This window comes from Ranitomeya imitator, chromosome 2, assembly GCF_032444005.1.
Source record: "Ranitomeya imitator isolate aRanImi1 chromosome 2, aRanImi1.pri, whole genome shotgun sequence".
NCBI lineage: Eukaryota > Metazoa > Chordata > Amphibia > Anura > Dendrobatidae > Ranitomeya > Ranitomeya imitator.
The window spans coordinates 363693367-363716836 of record NC_091283.1 but is presented as its reverse complement, the minus strand read 5'-3'; the positions used below and the strand labels follow the sequence as shown (position 1 = coordinate 363716836).

At 41.7% G+C, this 23470-nt stretch overlaps 1 protein-coding gene across 1 annotated transcript in view; it reads right to left on the bottom strand.

The window, feature by feature from the left end:
- The window catches only part of LOC138666579 (uncharacterized), a 115488-nt gene extending 100551 nt beyond the window's left edge, over positions 1-14937 (bottom strand). The window contains exon 1 of the mRNA XM_069754782.1: positions 14896-14937. Within this exon, the coding sequence (XP_069610883.1) occupies positions 14896-14922 (27 nt within the window). The 5' untranslated portion in view covers positions 14923-14937. The remainder of the gene's footprint in view (positions 1-14895) is intronic.
- Between the last annotated feature and the right edge of the window lie 8533 nt (positions 14938-23470).

Genomic DNA, 23470 nt, shown 5'->3' with positions numbered 1-23470 from the left:
TCCTTCTTGATCTTAAACCCCCAAACATCTCATCCTGGACTGCACAGGATGTTTTCTCCTCTGCTACTCCCATTGTATTCCTTACAGCGAGTAACAGCTCCTTCATGTCTTCAGAAGAAAAAAAAAACACTTTATCATCCTGTTCAGCATTATAATTCATAGTAACTTCACCTTCACTAACCATTCTTGGAGAACCGATATTTCCACATGCGTGTCTGAACCATCCTTTGGGGCATATTTCCTCTTTTTTGACTCTGTGGGACCCCCTGTATAGGTTTGGGAGAAGGTGGATAAGGATGATTGGATCTCCTGATGCACCATTTTTCTAACCTCTTACATCAAAGAGGGTTGTTCATCTCTGATGATCTTCTCCATGCACCGTAGGTAAAGAGCTTTTTGTGCGTAGATGGAAGCTTTTTATTACAAATGGTACATTTGCAACTTATTGTTTGCCCTTTCGACTTTGGCACAGGATCCTTGTCTTCTTAAAAGAAAAAGGGGATGCCATAAGGACTGATCCTGCACCAAAGAGGACCTACCCTTACCAGATAAACTCACTGGGTCAGGGTTTGCGCTGAGCTCTGCAGATTCAGCTCTAACGGTAGGCATGCTCTATATAATTAGAACCTCAGTCCCACCTTATAGTGTCTTTGGTCAGGGTCCGTTTATTCCAAATACTGTAACACAGGACTCTTCTCATCCAATGAAATGTAATCTCCCCTCTTCAAACATCAGGTCCTGTGCATTTAGATGCCTTTTTGGGGTCCAAATTCAAATTTCCCTTCAAACCGCATTACGTTTCACTGTGGAGCACAACCTGACGTTGCATCCCTGAGCCCGGCTGTGCGCGTCACTTCCAATGTGTGCTCTAGCACGCCTGAGGCAGCGGGCAAGAGGAGACGATCTTGTGCCGTGCTTGGAAGCTAAGGGAGGCACCCAGCCTCTCCCCATCTAGCATTGCTCAGGGCATAGGAGGATCTGCATCTCTTCTTCCTGAGGCGGAGAGGTCTCCTAAAATGGTGCTATAGCAGAAAGCCATTGTGGAAAATGTGAATTCCCATCAGGTAATGCTAGCGGCAGGGGGAAAGCTTGCCCAACCAAGGAGGAGAGGTGAGGGAGAGACACACCAGGTACCACAGAGGCAGGGGTACACTGTCAAAAGTCTGGGCAAATCATGACACTCTCTCAGCATCCATGTCCTCATGACCGGGTATTTTTGAGAAGGAGGGAAAAGGTCTTAAAGATGGTCAAGCAATACCTGGCCGACCAAATCAGTGTACTCCCTAATTACTCTTCGACCTTCAACAATTGGATCTCAAAGCTGGACACCTGGCATAAGCTGTCCTATGCCTTGGAGGTGTTGTGCTGCCCTGCCGCTAGTGTCTTGTCTGAGCGGATTTTTAGTGCCACGGGGGGTTATAACAGACAAGGCATCTGTCAACAGAAAGTGCTGTCAGGCTCACTCTGATAACAGTGATCAAAGCCTGGCTTAAACCTTACTTTTACACATCACCAGATGATAGCAGTGCTGCATAAAGCGTTTTAATGCTCTTTATGTGAATGAGCCATTGAGTTTTTGCCTTCTAGGGTCTATTGTTCTCAGCATCGGTCTGGGAGTCAGATGTTTCCAGAGGTCTTCCCCATGCTGCTCTCCTTCCATTCAGCACTTTTCCCATCTATTTCAACATTTTCACTGCCCCCAGACCTTTTTGTAGGGTGTGCCAGAAAAATTCTCAGATTTCCCATTGACTCCCATTATACTAATTACTCTAATCTAGTAAGTCGAGCATTGGAAATTGTGCAATTCGAGCAACAACCATTTTATTGATCATTCATTTCTACTAAAGGGGTTTCTTAATTCAAAAAATAAATGTGAGTGTGGTGAGATTGGTTTCCAAAATGTCTCCAACAATAGACACAGCCTTTTCACCAAGTTTAGTTGTAGTAAACAAAAATCAAAATGCACAAGAATGGTCCCATGATTTATCTGGACCATATTGGATGTTTTAATTACAATGTGTTGACCGTTTTACAAATTCACAATCTTTGCATTAGATGGCAAAAAAAAAAACACAATTAGAATTTCTCTTGGATGTCAGAAAGTTGCACTTGGAGGATTGGTCACAATTTACATTCCAGGGGATTGATTCAGAGTAGAAGACCAAAAATGTCCGATTGAGGAGAGGAATTGCCGGAAACCTGTTCAAGGTATAGATGTACAGTAAAGTATGAATATGTTATTCTAAAATATTCTTTGCCAACAGTTGATATTCAGGTGTTAGTGGTATTTTTTTTTATGGATAGCATTTTTATCGATAATTACATACATTTCATAATGATCATTCAGTGCTCTAAACCACTCTTCCTTTCTTGAGTATGAGATGGGACTTTACTTTGGGAGAAGCACTATTTCACCTTCAAGAGACCAGTTTAGTATGACGTCTTATAGGCAATTCATTTATCCTGGATCATGTTGTAAAGCTCGTTAAAGAGGCAGACACTGATTATAGGATAGCTATTAGACATGTGCAAATGTGACGAGATTCAAATTTACTACATCCGCTGCATTTTACAGGGAAATTAGGTTTGGATTGAATTTATACTCGAAACAGGTAATATACTTTGACTGTAATTGTTGTATGTTTTCTTTTCAACTTTTCACAGAGTAAAAAAAAGTCTACCTCGCTGTGTGATTTCTTTGACATTCATGATTTATGAGTTACATATAATGATTTATTTCTTACACTCTGAACAACTCCCAAGTGAGATTTTTTTTTATGCGCAATTATAGTTCCATTTTTGCTTCACAATTTTCCAAAAGCAATACATAAAATGGCTTCTACATTCTATGACTCCTCTGTGGTTTATCAAGATGTGATTTATGAGAACAATATTTCCCTCAGTCTGAACATACATGAAGAGCAAAAGGGTTAAAATGTTTTGAACTTTTCACTTCCAGGCTCCATATCTCACCATCCACTATATGCTTTGATCGTGAGACTACCTTAATTTTATAGACAATCATCTTGGCTATCTCATACATAAATTTGACTTGCAACTATTTAGCATATGATTAGTTATGCAGATTCTTGTCCTGTCACTGCATTGTTAGTGTTTTGCTCCTGGTGGTGAAAAAATCTTTTTCTTCCTGTATACTACAAATTGCAATCTGCTGCAGGGAAGATATGAATCGCGGCTTCAGCACCAGTGGGGGGGACAGCGCTTAATGTAGCGCTGTCTCCTGCACGGCACATGGACTGCACACGGACAACGTCCATGTGCGGTACGTGTTTTATACGGACCCATTGACTTTAATGGGTCCGTGTAATACGTGCGCTCCCACGAACACTGACATGTCTCCGTGTTTGGCACACGGAGACACGGTCCGCAAAAAATCAATGACATCTGAACAGATACATTGATTTTAATGGGTCTACGTGTGTCAGTGTCTCGGTACGTGAGGAAACTGTCACCTCACGTACCGGAGACACTGATGTGCGACGCACATTACATGAAAAAAGGTGAAGAAAGCTCAGCTTCAATACTATCATTAGAAGCATCGGGAAATGTGGACATTTAAAGATTTGAAGCAAGTGATTTGGAGCGATGAGACAAAAGTTAATAGACTAGGCTCTGATGGGTGCAAATGGGTCTGAAAGAAACAAGGGGCTAACGAATTGAGAAATTGAACGAAATGACAAGTTCGGTGGAGGAATACTGATGATATGGGATTGTTTTACAGCCAGAGGCATGGGGTACATGACCAGGATCGATGGTGGTCTCAATGCTGAGTTATATGTGAGCATCCTGTAAGAGGAGTTACTTCGCACACTCAAGTACTATGGATTTAAGAGAGGAAAAAGTGGAGTAACCATAAACCACAAATAGTGTTAAAACAAGAATATTCACTTGAAAAAAAAATCATTAAAAGATAAATAACAAGTAATACAGCAATATATAAAAAATAAGGAGGATTAACACACAGAGATCTGCTGAGTCAGTCAGCATAATGAGCAATGTTTAATATATACTCCTCCCCTCACTATGGGCAAGCATTTCAAACTGTGAACCTACTTTTTGCTTCATTCTGACTTAGTTGGGCTTTCATTTTACATGGTGACAAGGTGCACAGGTTTTGTATATATTATATGCTGCTTATTATGCTGAACTGTGCGTTAATCCTCCTTATTTTTTATATATTGCTGTATTACTTGATAAAATGTACAATTTGTGGAGTAAGGTTGAACTTGATGAAACTAGGTCTTTTTTCTACATATGTAACTATGATTTTTTTCAAATAAGCATTCTTGCTTTAACACTATTGGTGGTTAATGGTTACTCCACTTTTTCCTCTCTTATATGCATGCCTTTTGGAGTACTCCATTGCCTGATGTCATGGTATATTTACGCTATGGGGGAGACACTAAACTTTAGTCCCTTACCCTTTAATGAGTATGTGCTTTTGGAATACCCCTTTATTACCCAAGTACTATGGGTATGAAAAGGATGACATACTGTTCCAACAGGCCAACAACACAAAGCATACATTGAGCTTTGATGAAGAAATTGTTCAATGATAATGAAATAGAGGTGCTGGATTGGCCACTACAGTCCGCAGACCTCAATCCAATCATACACTGATGGGTAGAATTGAAGAAAAAAGTGTATACCCACCCAAGTGAGTCGACCAGTATGCACCAACTTTGGAAATGTGTAGAAGAGACCTGAGATCAAATTTTGGTCAACACCTGTTTTAATGTTATTGAGAGCATGCCCAGAAGGATTCCGGTAGTGTTGAAAACCAAAGGTGGATTTATAAAATACTAACAAAATTATACAAATTAAAATTTAGATCTTTAGGAGCAAAATAGTAACAATGCATTGACATGACAAGAATCTGCATAACTAATCATATGCTGAATAGTTGCAAGTCAAATTTAAGTATGAGATATCTAAGATGATTGTCTATAACATGATGGCAGTCTCAAGTTCAAAGCAGAAGTGGATAATGACATATGAAGCCTGAATATCAAAAGTTAAAAACATTGCTACCCTTTTTGCCCTTCACTTTGCATAATATTTCTACCCTGGGTGAGTTTTCTGATGTGTAACAAGATTTGATTTCTGGCTAAAACATTTTCCACATTTCGAACATAAGTATGGCTTCTCTCCAGTGTGACTTCTCTGATGTATAACAAGAATTGATTTCCGGTTAAAACATTTTCCACATTCTGGACATGAAAATGGCTTTTCTCCTGTGTGAGTTCTCACGTGATCAAGAAGATAGGATTTGTGCCTAAAATATTTCCCACACTCTGGACATAAAAATGGCTTCTCCCCTGTGTGAATTCTCTTATGTCTAACAAGACTTGATTTCCGGTTAAAACAATTTCCACAATCCAAACATAAAAATGGTTTCTTCTTTATGTGAACTCTCTCATGTCTAAGAAGAAATGATTTTCTGTTGAAACTTTTCTCACACTCTGAACATGAAAATGGCTTTTTCCCTCTGTGAATTTTTTTATGTGTAACAAAATATGTTTGGTGGGAAAAACTTCTGCCCAATTCTGAACCTGAAGATGGCCTCTTTACTTCCATGGTACTTTGATTTTTACGGCCCCTTTTGCATCTTTTATTTTTCTTAATAGTCTGTGATGAATTAGAAGACTGGAACTTTTTAAACGGATCAGATGATAGATCTTTGCTGTGAAGGGTTGATGGTACAGCTGGGATAATGACATGCTCATCAAACTTGATATTAAGGTTATCTGATTTAAAAATTGAAGCTGTCAGGTGTCCCTCTGGTCTCCTTCTACAGTCATCTGCCAAGGAAAAAAACAATTATTTTTTAATAAAATAACCTTAACATTTTTATTTTAATAACATTTCTATATCAAATGTCCATAGAAAATACAAAAACAGATCACAATTCTACAGTAGACCTGCACGAACACAGAACCATAACATTAGGCTACCATAGCTCAGCTACGTTGATGGGTAACTCTGCCATGCTGTTATTTTTCATACTGTGATGGGTAACTGTTATATTGTATTGTAACCCATCTCTGCTTCATCAGCATCAGTTCTTCAACACTGAGTTAATTCTTTTATGTCACCATACCAGCTAAGTTCTGCATCATCGGTTCCTCATTACTAGAGATGAGCGAACGTGTTCAGAAAAGGTTCGCCAATCTGAAATTCGGCACGAATGTAGAACATTCGGATTTATTTTCGCTTTCACAAGCATTTTTGGTAAAAGTCGGTCACAGTTCGGTAAATCATCACATTTCCACTAATACTTTTGTATTACTTTAGCTACGATAGTGGTGCTGTATGATAAGCCAGGGGGATGGAGGGATGTGTTTGGTGATGCGAGGGGGTGAGGATAGGTTAAAAGGAGCTTCTGAAGAGATTACAGGAGCGGCGCGCTTTTTCCCCCCCTTAACTTTATGTATGTTGATTGTGGCAATCAAGGCACAGAAACCATCCACAATGTCATAACACAAAGTCTTCTGTGATTGGTTGCCGAAGTCACATCTCCCTGGCCATATAAAAAGTAGACATCTTGTTTTGCTGGCGCCATTTGCTCAGTGTCACAGTGCAGAGAGGTCGCTCCTGCCTTAGTGTTGGTGCTGAAAGTGAACTTGTCAGTGAAATAGATAGGATCCTGTCCTGTGTGAAATCGATCTTCCAGCATCGAAGTAGATTGTGCAAAAACTGTGTGTCAGTCTCCGGGAGCCCCATTAGCTACTCCAAATCGTTTGTGCTAAAACTGTGTTTCAATGGCAAACCATAAGGCCAAGTTTCCACTTAAAAATTGTTAGGCCTAATATAGTGTTGCAACCATGAGGCTCAATTAGCTACTCCAAATCGTTTATGACAAAACTGTGTTTCAGTGGCAAATCAGAAGGCTAGATTTCCACTTAAAAATTGATAGGCCTAATATAGTGGTACAGCCACGAGGCCCAATTAGCTACTCCAAATTGTTTGTGCTAAATTTGTTTCGGTGGCAAATCAGAAGGATTGATGTCCACTTAAAAATCGTTAGGCATAACAGTGTTGCTCAGCCTCATTATATAAGAAAATAATTAGTGATTGTTCATTTAGTGACATGTGACAGACAGCTGTGGGCTTAAGGTTGTGAAACAGCAGGGTACAAGAGAGGAGTGTGACTCTCAGGGTGATTAATATGCCTTGGAGATTGCAGTCAAGATTTGCCACAGATATCCAGGCCGAGCTATAGGAATGGCTGCCTCCACTAAACCTGACGCCAGCGAAGGCCATGTGCAATAACGGTGCAAACCTGGTGGCGGCCTTACGACATGGCAACCTCACACACATGCTTTGCATGGCTCACATCCTCAACCTGGTGGTACAGCAATTTCTCCACCACTATGCCAGGCTGGATGCACTGCTGCAGAAAGCATGGTCGCTGTGTGTTCACTTGCCGACTTCACACCCCACAGATCATTGACTACCATTGCTACAGAGGTCTTTCGGTCTACCGGTTAACAGTTTGAATAGCGATGTTCCGACACGGTTTAATTCCACTCTGCACATGTTACAGTGGCTGTGGCAGCAACGATGGCCGTTTCGCGCTACCGCGCTTCAACGGGTCAAGACCCGCGAAACGGCCGCCGTCTGTTAGAAGCACACGTTTTCCTTATTTGTCCTGCTGTTGACTTGATGTCACAATAAAGATTGGATATTTTACGGATGGTGAGCGCTCTTCTCCACATTCTTTTTCTCATTTGCTTGGACTGAACTTTTTTTGAATGAGCACCTGGATTCCGTCATGGCTATGAATAACAGAATACCAGCTGTGTTATATTGTGTGTGTTAGTGGTTTAAGCGAGCAGGTGGTGCGGACTTTTTTCTTTTCTTTTGTTGTTGTCCGCTTTACAGGTGAAGGACCTCTGCACCCTTCTGCATGCACAGTTTTGAAATGGCTACTAAGATGGTTAGCACTGACGATGCAATCATCAGTATCACTATTCTGGTCATCTACATGCTGGAGCACACTTTGAATAGTCTGCTTGAGGAGGTGATCGTTTCAAAGGAAGAATTGGAAGCGGAGGAGGGTGCGGAATGGATAACAATATATAAAAATGATGTTGCACAATTGGGTGCCATGGGAGGGTGGCTTACAGCGATCAAGGGGGGCTCATGGTACCAGACAAACTGTTAGTGAAGATGCACGAGCTGAGGAACAAAATGAGGAGGACGAGGTGATGAACGCACAACAGTCAGGAGATGAAGAGGATAATAATATACTCTCTGTTGTCCGTGGCTGACGGGAGGGGATGGAGGAAGCAACTATGAGTGTTACCCTGCCACCAACATGGCATGGACATGGACCTCATGGAAGTGCCCTACACATGAGCACCTTCTTGGTGCACTATCTTCAACATGATGCCCGTATTCATAGGGTTAGAAATAGTGCTGACTACTGGGTTGGCACTCTGTTAGATCCACGGTACAAGAGTACATTTAGCTAGATGCTTCCACCCCTGGAAAGTCAACTACCTGTTACTTTCCATACATTTTTCTACCAATATTATTGTATGAAACTGATGTTTGTCCCATCTTAGTATGGCTGGGATAAAAAAGATAAATTGAAGGCGTTGAATGCGCTGTGAGGTCTCCCTCCTCAGAAGGCTTACACCGCTCCTTTAACCAACAGGTCCTTATTGAAATTTCAATTCCAATGCTGGGCCAGACCCTAATACCTCATGCATGGCCCATGGCTGACTGCGTCTGGGCTATTATAACAGGTTCTACTGTGGGTCAATTGATGCCACTTTTCATGGTGTCTGCCCCTAATTTTAGCTGTTTGGGAAGATTTTTGTCATCTCTTAAGGTGTTGTCTATGCGTTTGGTTTTGCCTCCCATTGAATCGAATGGGGTTCAGATAAGTTTGTCGAACCGTTCAGCGAATGGCGGTCCATTCAGTGAATCCAAACTGCATCGAACCTTGAAAGGTTCGCTAATCTCCACTCATTACTGAATGTCCAATGCTTTCTTGTGGATTTCAATTCTGTTCTACCTGTGGCCATAATTTCAACTTACTTTATTGGACCCTGTAGTTACTATTTGCTCTTCCTGTTGCTGTTCTTCCAGTGTTTCATCTGCAACTCACTGTTGCACCAATGTCACCTCTCTGTGCTGTATAACGACTGCTCATCCAGACCAAGAGATTCAAGGATCCACCTTACCAGGTGAGACAAAACAAAAAGATATCCTTTTGTTATAAAACAAAAATTCACCCTTGGCTCTCACTGCACCTAGAATAGCAGCTCGATCACAAATGTGTAGAAAGGCTCTGACTGGGTTTCCTGGTGGATCTGGTACTGTAGGAACTGTATGACCTCAGTTACAAAAATTAAGAAAAGATATAATCTTCCAAAAGGCTGGAAGGTTTCTAGGAAGGCAATTGTATAATTACCCTCTGCTCTCTATTGTATAATATTTTTCTTCAAATATTTTTTTAAGTTGTCTGGTGTCCTTTGGTATGCAGTTCAGAAATCTGGGGAAATAAGGGTCAGCATCTTCTTAGTCCAAGGGTTTTGGGAATATCATTTAAGGTTTCATCTCAAGCCAGAGCAGACCTCATTGCAATAGATGGTGTTTTGATGCCAAAAGTAAAGAGGACAGTTTTTGGTGAAGAAGCATACAGTGGCCAAACGGCAGAATTGTGTCCACTTGATTGTGATATGGAAGGACTACACCGTAAATCAAGCAGACACAGTAAAGTAGGATGGGATAATCTAAGAACTCAATCCTTGAACAAAAAACAAGGAATTCGGCTAAATATTGGCATTGCTCCAGTGGAAAGATAGCCCCAAGAAAACCCACGTCAGCAAAATTTCCTCCTGGCTTCAACATGTATCAATAATACTGTCATGACAAAGATAGTCTTAACCAAAGTGAAATCATACTGAAAGTAAGTTGAAAATTTCCTTCAGATTATATCCAAAAGAACCAAAGTCTCATAGACTGCACCACCAGAACAAATGTCTATGGCTGTTGCATGTCCATCTAAGTTGAGTAATATTTTACGTCTAGTGTATTTCTGAAGATTGAACTAAAAAACGGAAATACTCAACCAAAGAGATCATTTGTACATCAAAACTCCTTTGGTTCAGTCTTATCAGTAAATCAGATTTTTTTTCTTTTTTCTTTAAGTTTGAAAATATTATGTAGTAGAATAAAATGTAATTTATTTCATTCAACATCCTTTAGTTTGATATCGAGTCATGGCGACTTGATGGATAAATGCTCTGTAGGAAGAATGATTTTGTGCAAGCATAGATAGGTTCACCAGGGTCTTCTCCGCTATTATGTTGATTGCATCAAGCCATCAGGCTGCTGGTCTTCCTCTTCGCTTTGTTCCCTCTATTCTTCCGACCATGATGTCCTTCTCCAGTGATTGCTCTCTTTATATGATGTGTCCAAAGTAGTCAAAAAGTAAAAGAAAATACTTTACCTTCATTCCGGTTTATATCCTGTACATCTGTAGTTGAAATAGCTCTAGCAAAGTATATCCTTCTCATTTTCAGCCCCCTGATATTAATGAGCAGATATGCAATGAAGTAGGACAGGCTGTCCAGAGCATGTCGGTATCTTCATCAAATAAGCCACTCCAAATTGTCAGATTTCCCTACACAAGGATTTCCACAGGAGGAAAAGGGGTCTATAATAAGGTGGCCATTCAGTGCATGTCTCCAACATCTATACCTTGTTAGCAAACAGTAATTTGATACAACTCTGATAGGTCTAAGTTTCAAAATTGAGACAGCACACGATGAAGACATAAGACATATTAACATAGGAATATATAAAGTCTATATTCAATATTGTAAATACCCAACATGTGTTATCAAGTGTAATTACATCCAGATTTAATTTATATTTTGGTTGAAGGAGGGAAAATATACAACTAATACATTAGAGACAACAGTGTGTAAAATATCAGTACAAAATTATTGCAGCCGGGGACTGAGAAGAATGTGTGCCTTCTCTACATTTAGTGGTTACTACTCGCCTGGTTGGTTATCTGTAGGAATCTCCACTTTACATAGCTCATCACCCCTCACATATGTCTCTGTAGTATTAATATGGGTCAGATCTTCATCCTAAAACAAATATTGTAAAAGTCACAGACAGATGGAGAAGTCACATCTATGATCAGCTCTAATCCTGCCATCTCCACCGTTCTCATTACACAAGTATAAAACATATAATACTGGTGGATAAAACAAGACTGAGCACAAGACCTTCACAGCCGTCTACACATTATAGGGGAGATCTCATGACACCTTCTCTCCATCTACCTGATGATCATGAGGAACATTGGGATCTTCTTGTTTACAATCCTGTAGTGGAGGAAGAGGACGGAGACATCTCTCTGGTGTTGTCCTCTTACTGGATAGAACTGGAGGAAACAAATACAGGGACTGAATTCATTCTTCACATACAGATAATATTAGCTGTGTGTATTTAGTCCTATCTATTACCTGGTGATGAGAGGGGCTGGGGAACCTCCATCATGACCTCCTTGTACAGATCTTTGTGTCCTTCTAAATACTCCCACTCCTCCATGGAGAAATAGATGGTGACATCCTGACACCTTATAGGAACCTGACACATACAATGATACCATCATCACCCCGATCCCTTCATATTGTTACTGTATAATGTCCCAGCAGTGTCACCTCTCCAGTCAGCAGCTCAATCATCTTGTGTGTGAGTTCTAGGATTTGCTGGTCATTGATATCCTTATATATCAAGGGGTGAGGTGGAGGCACCGTGATTGGGCTTAGGGGTCTTCTACGAGACGCAGGGGACTGACAGCACTCACTAGAGGTCTTCTTCACTACTGTGTAATCCTGGTTATGGAGAGACACATTAATAACTACAGACATTTCTTTTGTCCTCACCTCTTCAGTTCTGTCCATCTGTTATTCCCATAGATAAGAATGGTGTAATGTGATGTCATCATAATCTCTTACCTCTCCAGTAAGCCAGAAGAGGATCTCTAGGGTGAGGTGTAATACCCTCTCCGCCATCTTGTCCCTGTCTCTATCCATCCTTGATCAGTCAATGAGGAAAATTCTCTTATGTAGAATGTCTCCACTAAGATAATACGATATTGTAGGGGCCTGAAAGAGCGGAATATGAGGCAGGTGTAACATCATAAAGAATTCTAAGTAATAATACAATTACTGGAAATAATAAGGGGAACATATAATATGAATATAAAGAAATGTAACATGTAGATGTTGTATTCTCGCTTTGTACAGACTGTTCGCTCGAGTCTTTGAAACAGATCCAGTTATCATTTTTCAGCTACCGAAAGGATGGAAAATCTGTGAACTTTGCCATGTGGAGGCAGTTTCAACATCATCAGTGTCATGATCTGTTCCAGGGTTTAATCCTGTCTGCCCTTTTTCCGGGTGGATAATGTCAAGGGTTAAATTGTTCTGCCTCATTCTGGGTTCAGGTGTGCTATTTAGCCCCGATGCATCCTGCTGGCGGTGTCAGCTATAGTTATGCCTTCGCCGTGTGAACCTGACTCTGGTAGCTCTTGATCTGTCCTCCTGTGATCTCTGACATGCCCCGTGTCGGTTGACTCCCTCTGTCTGCCCTTTTCCCAGTGTTTCCCTGTTTGTTGGCTTGATTCTCTGGTTTTTGACTTGGCTCGAATTTGGACTCGCTTCTGCCTTCTGTCTTAACCGCTTCTGACCATTGCTGAACCCCTGGCTTGTTCCTGACCACGTGTACTGCTTGTTCCTTTTTGTACTTCTGCCTCTGAACATTTTTTGACTTGTCTTGACTGACCACTCTATCGCCACTTGGTGGTGCCTGTGCTGCTGCTCTGTGGAGCTACTCTGTGTACGCAGTCTCTCTTTCCTCTTATGCTCCCTCTGGTGGAGGTTGCACTACACTGCAGCAGCATGATATTCAGGTTCAATTACACTGATTGCATATGGATCCTTAACACATTAGACGCTGTGACCAATAGTGACTGTCTAATCTACGTAGTTAAACAGCTCATCAGCATGTTACATGAAGGTACTACTGCAAGAAAAAATAATAAAATTTATATGAGAAAGGATACATAAAGGCTATATGTTTTACCAAGAAAAATATTCTTGTGTTATGGCTTTTCTTTTATTTTGGAAAAATCATAACAAATAGTGATAAGTGAGCGTGCTCACACTGCTTGATACTCAACTACCCTGACGTGGGGTAGTCTGACAAGGAGGGTAAAGGTTTTGAAGATGGTGAAGGAGTACCTAGCCAACCATACCAGCATCCTCCGTGATTCCTCTGTCTCATACAACTATTGGGTATCCAAGCTGGACACGTGGAATGAACTGTCCCTCTACGTCTTGGTGGTGCTGGCCTTCCCTGCTGCTAGCGTTTTGTCAGATCAGGTTTTTAGTGCCACCAGGAGCATAATTACGGATAGGTGAATTAGCCCAGACTTCTCAACCCCACCGGATGACAGCAGCAGAAAATTAAGTCTATTCAAATGTTCCTTTTATTCTGGTGTATTCCCATCCACCTCTTTCCACCCCCAAAAAAGGGGTATAATGTTCATAATTTCTTCTTTTTCTTGTCCTCCACCATATTAACAGGGTCATCAGGCAGCCCTCACTCAAAATCTTTTTAGGGTCAACACTAGGACCTCACTCAAAATATTTTGCTTACAGGGCCATTATGCGTCACTCTCTCTAAATGTTTAGAGGGCCATGATGTGTCACGCTCTCCAAATTTTTAGAAGTCTGTTATGCATCACTGTCTGCACATTTTTAGAGGGCAACACTACCTCCAAATTTTTAGAGGATCATCAGGTGGCACTTTTTCAAAATTTTTGTCTTCCAGGGGGTATTGCAGTCTCTCCTAATTTTTGGACACCCTTGCACGGGCTTTATGAGTCCAGGAGTCCTGCTATCTAACAATTTTAACAGAATGTGTATGAGGCCTCCTTCAAGTCTAATACAGGGTATATCCAAGTCCTGCTTCCTTCTAATTTTTGGCAGTTCTTTCACTGTCCTCATAGACTTTGTGACTTTCAAAGTCCCTTCTACATAAGTTACATTTACTGGTGACTACCGGCGGGTGTAGTTTTATTCTCCCTCTACTATGTCATGTACTGTCGTGATAGGCGACAGGGTAATATGGTGAGAAATGATCCGACTATCAAGGGGTGGAGGAGGTGGGTTTTTGCTTTTTAATTTTGCCATGTATACAAGTCATTATACATGGAAGAATGTTTCCTAACATTCTTCCCTGTTAAATTCACTTCATCTTCAGTTTTGGATGTTTTATTGCGTCGGTCTTTAAAAGTGGCGTAATACTTTGACATTATTCCCAGCAGCGACCTGGAAGTCAGAGATGCATCCATGGATCTTCTCTATGCTGTTCCCATTCAATTTGAGCACTGTTTCCCCACCCATTTCAGCAATTTCCTGCCCCCAGCCCTCTTATTAGGGTCTTCCAGAAAAATGCTTGAGTTTCCTATTGCTTTCCATTATATTCGGTACCCCAAACGAGTCTGTAAGAGCATCAACCCTGCTTGATTCGACTACTGAGCATTTTAGTGCTCAATCATCACTAATAACAAATATTCCCCGGAGTGTCACAGTCATTGTACATGAAAAATGCCAAAATAATAACGTAATCGTCGTCATTTTTCCATTCCCCAAAAATATTCCAATAGAAACTGATGAGTTACATTATATGGAGCCGAAAATGGAGACAAAATACAGAAATGGGAGAAAGGTCCCAGCACTAGAGATAAGGGAGGCAGAGGGCACTGTAGTGTCAGCACTGAAGGGGTTACTGCCCCCTGCCCCCGCCCAGTAATGGGGAATCTCCAGCACCTACCTCCACCTGCAGAGCCGCACACCACATATATGGCTGTTCTGTGCGCACAGGACCTGTGATGAGGTCACAGGAGGGGAGGAGTCAGGGGTCACATGATCAGGGGCCTCAGTGTATGCAGGACTCTGCTGTGCTGGTTGTCATGGCGCTGGAGGAGCGGTTGTGTATGTGTAATGTGACTGTATCCAGGTCAGGTGTACTTATACATCTACAATCCACAACATTGAAATTGCAACACCAAGAAAGAAAAGTTGTGGAAATCCCACAACAACAGTGTAGTGACATAACAAGAATCTTCATAACTAATCGTATGCTAAATAGTTGCAAGTCAAATATATGTAAGAGAAAGCCAAGATGATTGTCTAGAATGTAGCCTCAAGTTCAAAGCACTAGTGGATGGTGAGATATGGAGCCTGAAAGCCAAAAGTTCAAAACATTGTTACACTTACGCTAGCCAGTGTACAAATGATGAAAACAAAGGCAAATCTATGTTCTCTTGCACCTGCATGTGACCTATCATATGCGATATGCATACTTACAGTCACATGCAAACAAGTATCTCTTTTTAATTACTTTGATGTTAAGTGAAAGCCTAAAGCACCTGCTTCATTGGGAAAAACAGCAGTAGAAGCTAATCGGCATGTGACCTGAAGTCTGAAAATCGCATATAAGTGGTCAGATGAAGATTGTTGGAATAAGAAAGCAGAGTCGAATCCTGACTTTGAGTATATTGCATCCTGTTACATGCTACATTTTAAAATTAATGCTTTCAACTTAAATACTAATATAGAAATTCTTAACTTGTCAGTAGTGAAGAGCAAATTTGTAATAGGAACACTTTCCTTGAAGGCTACAAGAGCTGATGTCTGGAACCAGAGTCACGTTCCTCAAAATGGAGGGGCAACATCGCTGGCATGCAGTGGGTGTGATCTCAGAAAGAAGGGAGCAGGATGAACCCTCCTTGAGGAATGAGCGGGCCTGGGAGAGACTCCTTGAAGCGGCTTGAGATAGGGTTACTACCCCCCGAGAGAGTGTATTGTCTTTGGAATTCCCCACCTACTGTGACGACAGAAGCCAATGGTGCAGGTGACACAGGGTTTTTTCGCCAATTTCTATATGTCACGGGCTTCGGCACTACTGGAAGCCAGGTCACTTACAGCCCAGGCACCATGGAATCAGGCTCCAGGAAAAAGGTAGAGGCAGTCCCCATAGCCTCCAGAGCAAGGAGAAGAAGAAGCGGACACCTGAACAAGACTACTGTAGTACCCTCCTTTAATTTTGAACTGGCTTTCCACTTTGTGCAAAGCCTATATGAGTGTAGGAATACAGCAAGTACACTTTTAAAATATATGAATGAGTCCAGTTGTTGCCTTTTAGAGGTCTATGGATAACTGCCCTTATTATTTTTTCCTGGCTTTGCACTTTAACCCCTTTCTGACATGGGACGTACTATCCCATCGAGGTGGGGTGGGCCCCCATGACCACGGACGGGATAGTACGTCCAGTGCGACGGCGGCGCTCACGGGGGGAGCGCCACCGATCGCGGCCGGGTGTCAGCTGTTTATCGCAGCTGACATCCGGCACTATGTGCCAGGAGCGGTCACGGACCGCCCCCGGCACATTAACCCCTGGCACACCGCGATCAAAGATGATAGCGATGTGCCGGCGGTATAGGGAAGCTTCTTGCAGGGAGGGGGCTCCCTGCGGGCTTCCCTGAGCCCCCCGCAGCAACGCGATGTGATCGCGTTGCTGCGAGGGTCTCACCTCCCTCCCTGCTTCCTCCAGCCCCGGATCCAAGATGGCCGCGGATCCGTGTCCTGCAGGGAGGGAGGTGGCTTCACAGAGCATGCTTAGAGCAGGCACTGTGAAGGCTGCAGCGCTGCATGTCAGATCAGTGATCTGACAGAGTGCTGTGCACACTGTTAGATCACTGATCTGTGATGTCCCCCCCTGGGACAATGTAAAAAAGTAAAAAAAAAAATTTCAAAATGTGTAAAAAAAAATTAAAAAAAATATTCCTAAATAATGAAAAAAAATAAAAAATATTATTCCCATAAATACATTTCTTCATCTAAATAAAAAAAACAAGACAATAAAAGTACACATATTTAGTATCGCCGCGTCCGTAACGACCCGACCTATAAAACTGGCCCACTAGTTAACCCCTTCAGTAAACACCGTAAGAAAAAAAAAAAAAAAACGAGGCAAAAAACAACGCTTTATTATCATACCGCTGAACAAAAAGTGGAATAATACGCGATCAAAAAGACAGATATAAATAATCATGATACCGCTGAAAGCGTCATCTTGTCCCGCAAAAAACGAGCCGCCATTCAGCATCATCAGCAAAAAAAAAAAAGTTATAGTCCCGAGAATAAAGCGATGCAAAAATAATTATTTTTTCTATAAAATCGTTTTTATCGTATAAAAGCGCCAAAACATAAAAAAATGATATAAATGAGGTGTCGCTGTAATCGTACTGACCCGAAGAATAAAACTGCTTTATCAATTTTACCAAATGCGGAACGGTATAAACTCCTCCCCCAAAAGAAATTCATGAATAGCTGGTTTTTGGTCATTCTGCCTCGCAAAAATCGGAATAAAAAGCGATCAAAAAATGTAATGTGCCTGAAAATGTTACCAATAAAAACGTCAACTCGTCCCGCAAAAAACAAGACCTCACATGACTCTGTGAACCAAAATATGGAAAAATTATAGCTCTCAAAATGTGGTAACGCAAAAAATATTTTTTGCAATAAAAAGCGTCTTTCAGTGTGTGACGGCTGCCAATAATAAAAATCCGCTAAAAAACCCGCTATAAAAGTAAATCAAACCCCCCTTCATCACCCCCTTAGTTAGGGAAAAATTAAAAAAATGTATTTATTTCCATTTTTCCATTAGGGTTAGGGCTAGGGCTAGGGTTAGGGTTTGGGCTAGGGTTAGGGCTAGGGTTAGGGCTAGGGTTAGGGCTAGGGTTAAGGCTAGGGTTAAGGCTACAGTTAGGGTTGGGGCTAAAGTTAGGGTTAGGGCTATGGTTAGGGCTAGGGTTAGGGCTACAGTTTGGGTTGGGGCTAAAGTTAGGGTTGGGGCTAGGGTTAAGGCTACAGTTAGGGTTGGGGCTAAAGTTACGGTTAGGGTTTAGATTACATTTACAGTTGGGAATAGGGTTGGGATTAGGGTTAGGTGTGTGTCAGGGTTAGAGGTGTGGTTAGAGTTACTGTTGGGATTAGGGTTAGGGGTGTTTTTGGATTAGGTTTTCAGTTATAATTGGTGGGTTTCCACTGTTTAGGCACATCAGGGGCTCTCCAAACGCGACATGGCGTCCGATCTCAATTCCAGCCAATTCTGCGTTGAAAAAGTAAAACAGTGCTCCTTCCCTTCCGAGCTCTCCCGTGTGCCCAAACAGGGGTTTACCCCAACATATGGGGCATCAGCGTACTCAGGACAAATAGGACAACAACTTTTGGGGTCCAATTTCTCCTGTTACCCTTGGGAAAATACAAAACTGGGGGCTAAAAAATAATTTTTGTGGGAAAAAAAAGGATTTTTTATTTTCACGGCTCTGCGTTATAAACTGTAGTGAAACACTTGGGGGTTCAAAGTTCTCACAACACATCTAGATAAGTTCCATGGGGATCTAGTTTCCAATATGGGGTCACTTGTGGGGGATTTCTACTGTTTAGGTACTTTAGGGGTTCTGCAAACGCAATGTGACGCCTGCAGACCATTCCATCTAAGTCTGCATTCCAAATGGCACTCCTTCCCATCCGAGCCATCCCATGCGCCCAAACGGTGGTTCCCCCCAACATATGGGGTATCAGCATACTCAGGACAAATTGGACAACAACTTTTGGGGTCAAATTTCTCCTCTTACCCTCGGGAAAATACAAAACTGGGGGCTAAAAAATAATTTTTGGGGGAAATTTTTTTTTTCAATTTTCACGGCTCTGCGTTACAAACTGTAGTGAAACACTTGGGGGTTCAAAGCTCTCACAACACATCTAGATGAGTTCCTTAGGGGGTCTAGTTTCCAAAATAGTGTCACTTGTGGGGGGTTTCTACTGTTTCGGTACATTAGGGGCTCTGCAAATGCAATGTGACACCTGCAGACCATTCCATCTAAGCCTGCATTCCAAATGGAGCTCCTTCCCTTCCGAGCCCTCCCATGCGCCCAAACAGTGGTTCCCCCCACATATGGGGTATCAGCGCACTCAGAACAAATTGGACAACAAATTTTGGGGTCCAATTTCTCCTGTTACCCTCGGGAAAATACAAAACTGGGGGCTAAAAAATAATTTTTGTGTGAAAAAAATTTTGTTTTGTTTTTACGGCTCTCCATTATAAACTTCTGTGAAGCCCTTGGTGGGTCAAAGTGCTCACCACACATGTAGATAAGTTCCTTAAGGGGTCTACTTTCCAAAATGGTGTCACTTGTGGGGGGTTTCAATGTTTAGGCACATCAGGGGCTCTCCAAACGCAACATGGCGTCCCATCTCAATTCCTGTCAATTTTGCATTGAAAAGTCAAACGGCGCTCCTTCCCTTCCGAGCTCTCCCATCCGCCCAAACAGTGGTTTACCCCCACATATGGGGTATCAGCGTACTCAGGACAAATTGTATAACAAATTTTGGGGTCCAATTTCTTCTCTTACCCTTGGGAAAATAAAAAATTGGGGGCGGAAAGTTAATTTTTGTGAAAAAATATGATTTTTTATTTTTACGGTTCTACATTATAAACTTCTGTGAAGCACTTGGTGGGTCAAAGTGCTCACCACACATCTAGATAAGTTCCTTAAGGGGTCTACTTTCCAAAATGGTGTCACTTGTGGGGGGTTTCAAATGTTTAGGCACATCAGGGGCTCTCCAAACGAAACATGGCGTCCCATCTCAATTCCAGTCAAGTTTGCATTGAAAAGTCAAATGGCGCTCCTTCGCTTCCGAGCTCTGCCATGCACCCAAACAGTGGTTTACCCCCACATGTGGGGTATTGTCGTGCTCAGGACAAATTGTACAACAATGTTTGGGGTCTATTTTCTCTTGTTACCCTTGGTAAAATTAAACAAATTGGAGCTTAATTAAATTTTTTGTGAAAAAAAGTTAAATGTTCATTTTTATTTAAACATGCAAAAAATTCCTGTGAAGCACCAGAAGGGTTAATAAACTTCTTGAATATGGTTTTGAGCACCTTGAGGGGTGTAGTTTTTAGAATGGTGTCACACTTGGGTATTTTCTATCATATAGACCCCTCAAAATGACTTAAAATGAGATGTGGTCCCTAAAATAAAATGGTGTTGTAGAAATGAGAAATTGCTGGTCAACTTTTAACCCTTATAACTCCCTAACAAAAAAAAATTTTGGTTCCAAAATTGTGCTGATGTAAAGTAGACATGTGGGAAATGTTACTTATTAAGTATTTTGTGTGACATATCTCTGTGATTAAATTGCATAAAAATTCAAAGTTGGAAAATTGCGAAAATTTCAAAATTTTCGCCATATTTCCGTTTTTTTCACAAATAAACGCAGGTAATATCAAAGAAATTTTACCATTGTCATGAAGTACAATATGTCACGAGAAAACAATGTCAGAATCACTGGGATCCGTTGAAGCGTTCCAGAGTTATAACCTCACAAAGGGACAGTGGTCAGAATTGTAAAAATTGGCCCGGTCATTAACGTGCAAACCACCCTTGGGGGTAAATGGGTTAATAAAAGCCTTTATGAGGGTAGAATTACATAAACTACACTTTCAAAATAGAGTTTGTCTTTCTATATCAACCAAGTAATCTGCTCCTCAGACCTTGGGGGGGCATCACAACACTGTGCCAGAACCCAATCAGAGGACAATAAAATGTTCAAACTTCTTATCTATGAACTGTTCCAATATTTATGGCCGCAACTGTTTATCCCTCTCTCATAATGATAGTTCTACTTCACGTCACTTGTCTAATCTATTACATTATTTATGTGCCCTGTTGTGTATAAATATGTGATTCTTCAAATTTTGTATTATTCTTTGCCTGATGAAGAGACGTGAGTAGTCTCGAAAGCTTGCAATTTGTTACCATCTTTTCAGTTAGCCATTAAAAGGTATCAACTTCTGAGGACTCTTAAATCTAATTATTTTTCTATCTACTGGCTAATATGGTACAAAGATATATAGCTTTCCTGGATTCAATTGGTCATCCATACAGTTTTTATGTGGTTATTGGTACATTACGTTGGTATGTAAAACTCAAAAAAAGCGTTGAAAACTTTGGCTGTGTTAAATTTCACACCCATACACTATTCTATTGTCTGAGGTAAAGTTCTGTGATATCTAACCCTCCAAATGTATCTGGATGTAATTACTCATCCACAGAGTATCACGTGTTCTGGGATATCTTTTTTTGGTATATAACCCTCCAAAAAATGGATCAAAAACTTATCAGTTTTATATTGATCATCCATAGAGTATTATGTTTTTTTTAGGTATATTTCGTTGCTACATAACACTCCAGAAACTTGTTGAAAAATTAATTGGTATTATATTGCTCATCCATACAGTATAACATATTATTGGGCACATTTCGTTGCTATATAACCCTCAAAAAACTTGCTAAATTTTTTATCAATGTTACTGTATATACTCGAGTATTAGCCGACCCGAGTATAAGCCGACCCCCCTAATTTTGACACAAAAACTGGGAAAACTTATTGACTCGAGTATAAGCCTAGAGTGGAAAATGCAGCAGCTACCAGTGAATTTCAAAAATAAAAATAGATGCTCCATACCGTTCATTATGGCCCCATAGCTGTGCCATATAGTGCTCTGCACCGTTCATTATTGCCCCATAGATGTACCATAGAAAGCTGTGCCATATAGTGCTCTGCACCGTTCATTATTGCCCCATAGCTGTGCCATATAGTGCTCTGCACCGTTCATTATTGCCCCATAGCTGTGCCATATAGTGCCTCTGCACCGTTCATTATTGCCCCATAGATGTACCATAGAAAGCTGTGCTATTGCTGCTGCTGCAATAATAAAAAAAAAAAACATACTCACCTCTCTTGCTTGCAGCTCCTCAGCGTCATGTCCCGGCGTCTCTCCGCACTGACTGATCAGGCAGAGGGCGGCGCGCACACTATATGCGTCATCGCGCCCTCTGACCTGCACAGTCAGTGCGGAGAGACGCCGGGAAGATGGAGCGGCGCCCGGCGTGTGGAACGTGGACAGGTGAATATGAAATACTTACCTGCTCCCGGCATCCCGCTCCTTCCCCCGGACAGCTGGTCTTCGGTGCCGCAGCCTCTTCCTCTATCAGCGGTCACCGTTACCGCTCATTAGAGAAATGAATATGCGGCTCCACCCCTATGGGAGTGGAGTCCATATTCATTTCTCTAATGAGCGGTCCCACGTGACCGCTGAACAGGGGAAGAGCTGCGGCACCCGAAGACCGTGGGACGGGCAGGGGGAGCGCCAGGAGCCCCAGAAGCAGGTAAGTATGCCTCAGCACCCTCACCCGCCGGCCCTGCCGCCGACCGTGACTCGAGTATAAGCCGAGAGGGGCACTTTCAGCCCCAAAATTTGGGCTGAAAATCTCGGCTTATACTCGAGTATATACGGTATATTTCTCATCCATAGAGTTTTACATATTCCTTGGTAGATTTCGGTGGTATGTAATCCTCAAAAAACTGGTTCATAAACACTCCAAATAAACATTTTTTCCTGATTCAATTCTTCATCCATACTGTTTAACGTGCTGTGTGTAAAATTATAGTGGGTTAAAATTTTTTACAAACCGCTTAACCTGGTACAGTTACAGTATTTTTGTTCCAAAATTGACTATTGTCACAAATACTCTACAACTTGGTTTGTGTGGATTTTCTTTGGTATGAAATAAAATCCCACATTGGCCTAGTACAGATGTTGCAATGTGATTGTCACATATACTGTAGAAGTTGGTGTGTGGGAAATTTCATCTCTTTCAAATAATAATAAAATTTACCTAGTACAGGTATAGAAATTTTTTTCCTCGGTACTCCGTCTCTAGCCACCACTATTTCTCTTGTTATGCTATCCCCGCCTTGTACCAGCATGTTTCCAGGAACATCACCCGTGCCCTTACCTATGCGTTTACTCGGATCATCCACTTATTCACAGACACGTGGACAAGCGCTTGTGGCCAGGGATGCTATAATACACACTAGGTATACATTGGCGAGGCCAAGGCTGAGACCCACCCTGGCACGTCATGTGCTAATAACGCTGAGGATTGCTGGCACTACTTCTATCACAATTTCCTCCCACACTAGTTCTTACACCCCCTCCTGCTCCTATTCATCCTCCATCTCTGATGTGCTATCTCACAACACATTGTCCACATCAGTTGGAAGCTAGAAGTCAGTTGGTCTAGTAGACAAAACACACACCGTGACAGAGTTATTGAAAGGAACAATAGACCACACAAATCTATGACTCTTGCCACTGAACCTCCAACCAGGCATGGTCATGTGTAATAATAAGCATGAGCGGATATTCCGCCGGTTCAACAGGTGCGGCTGAATTGGGGCCCGGAGGGGGCCCCTGCAGGGCAGCTAAT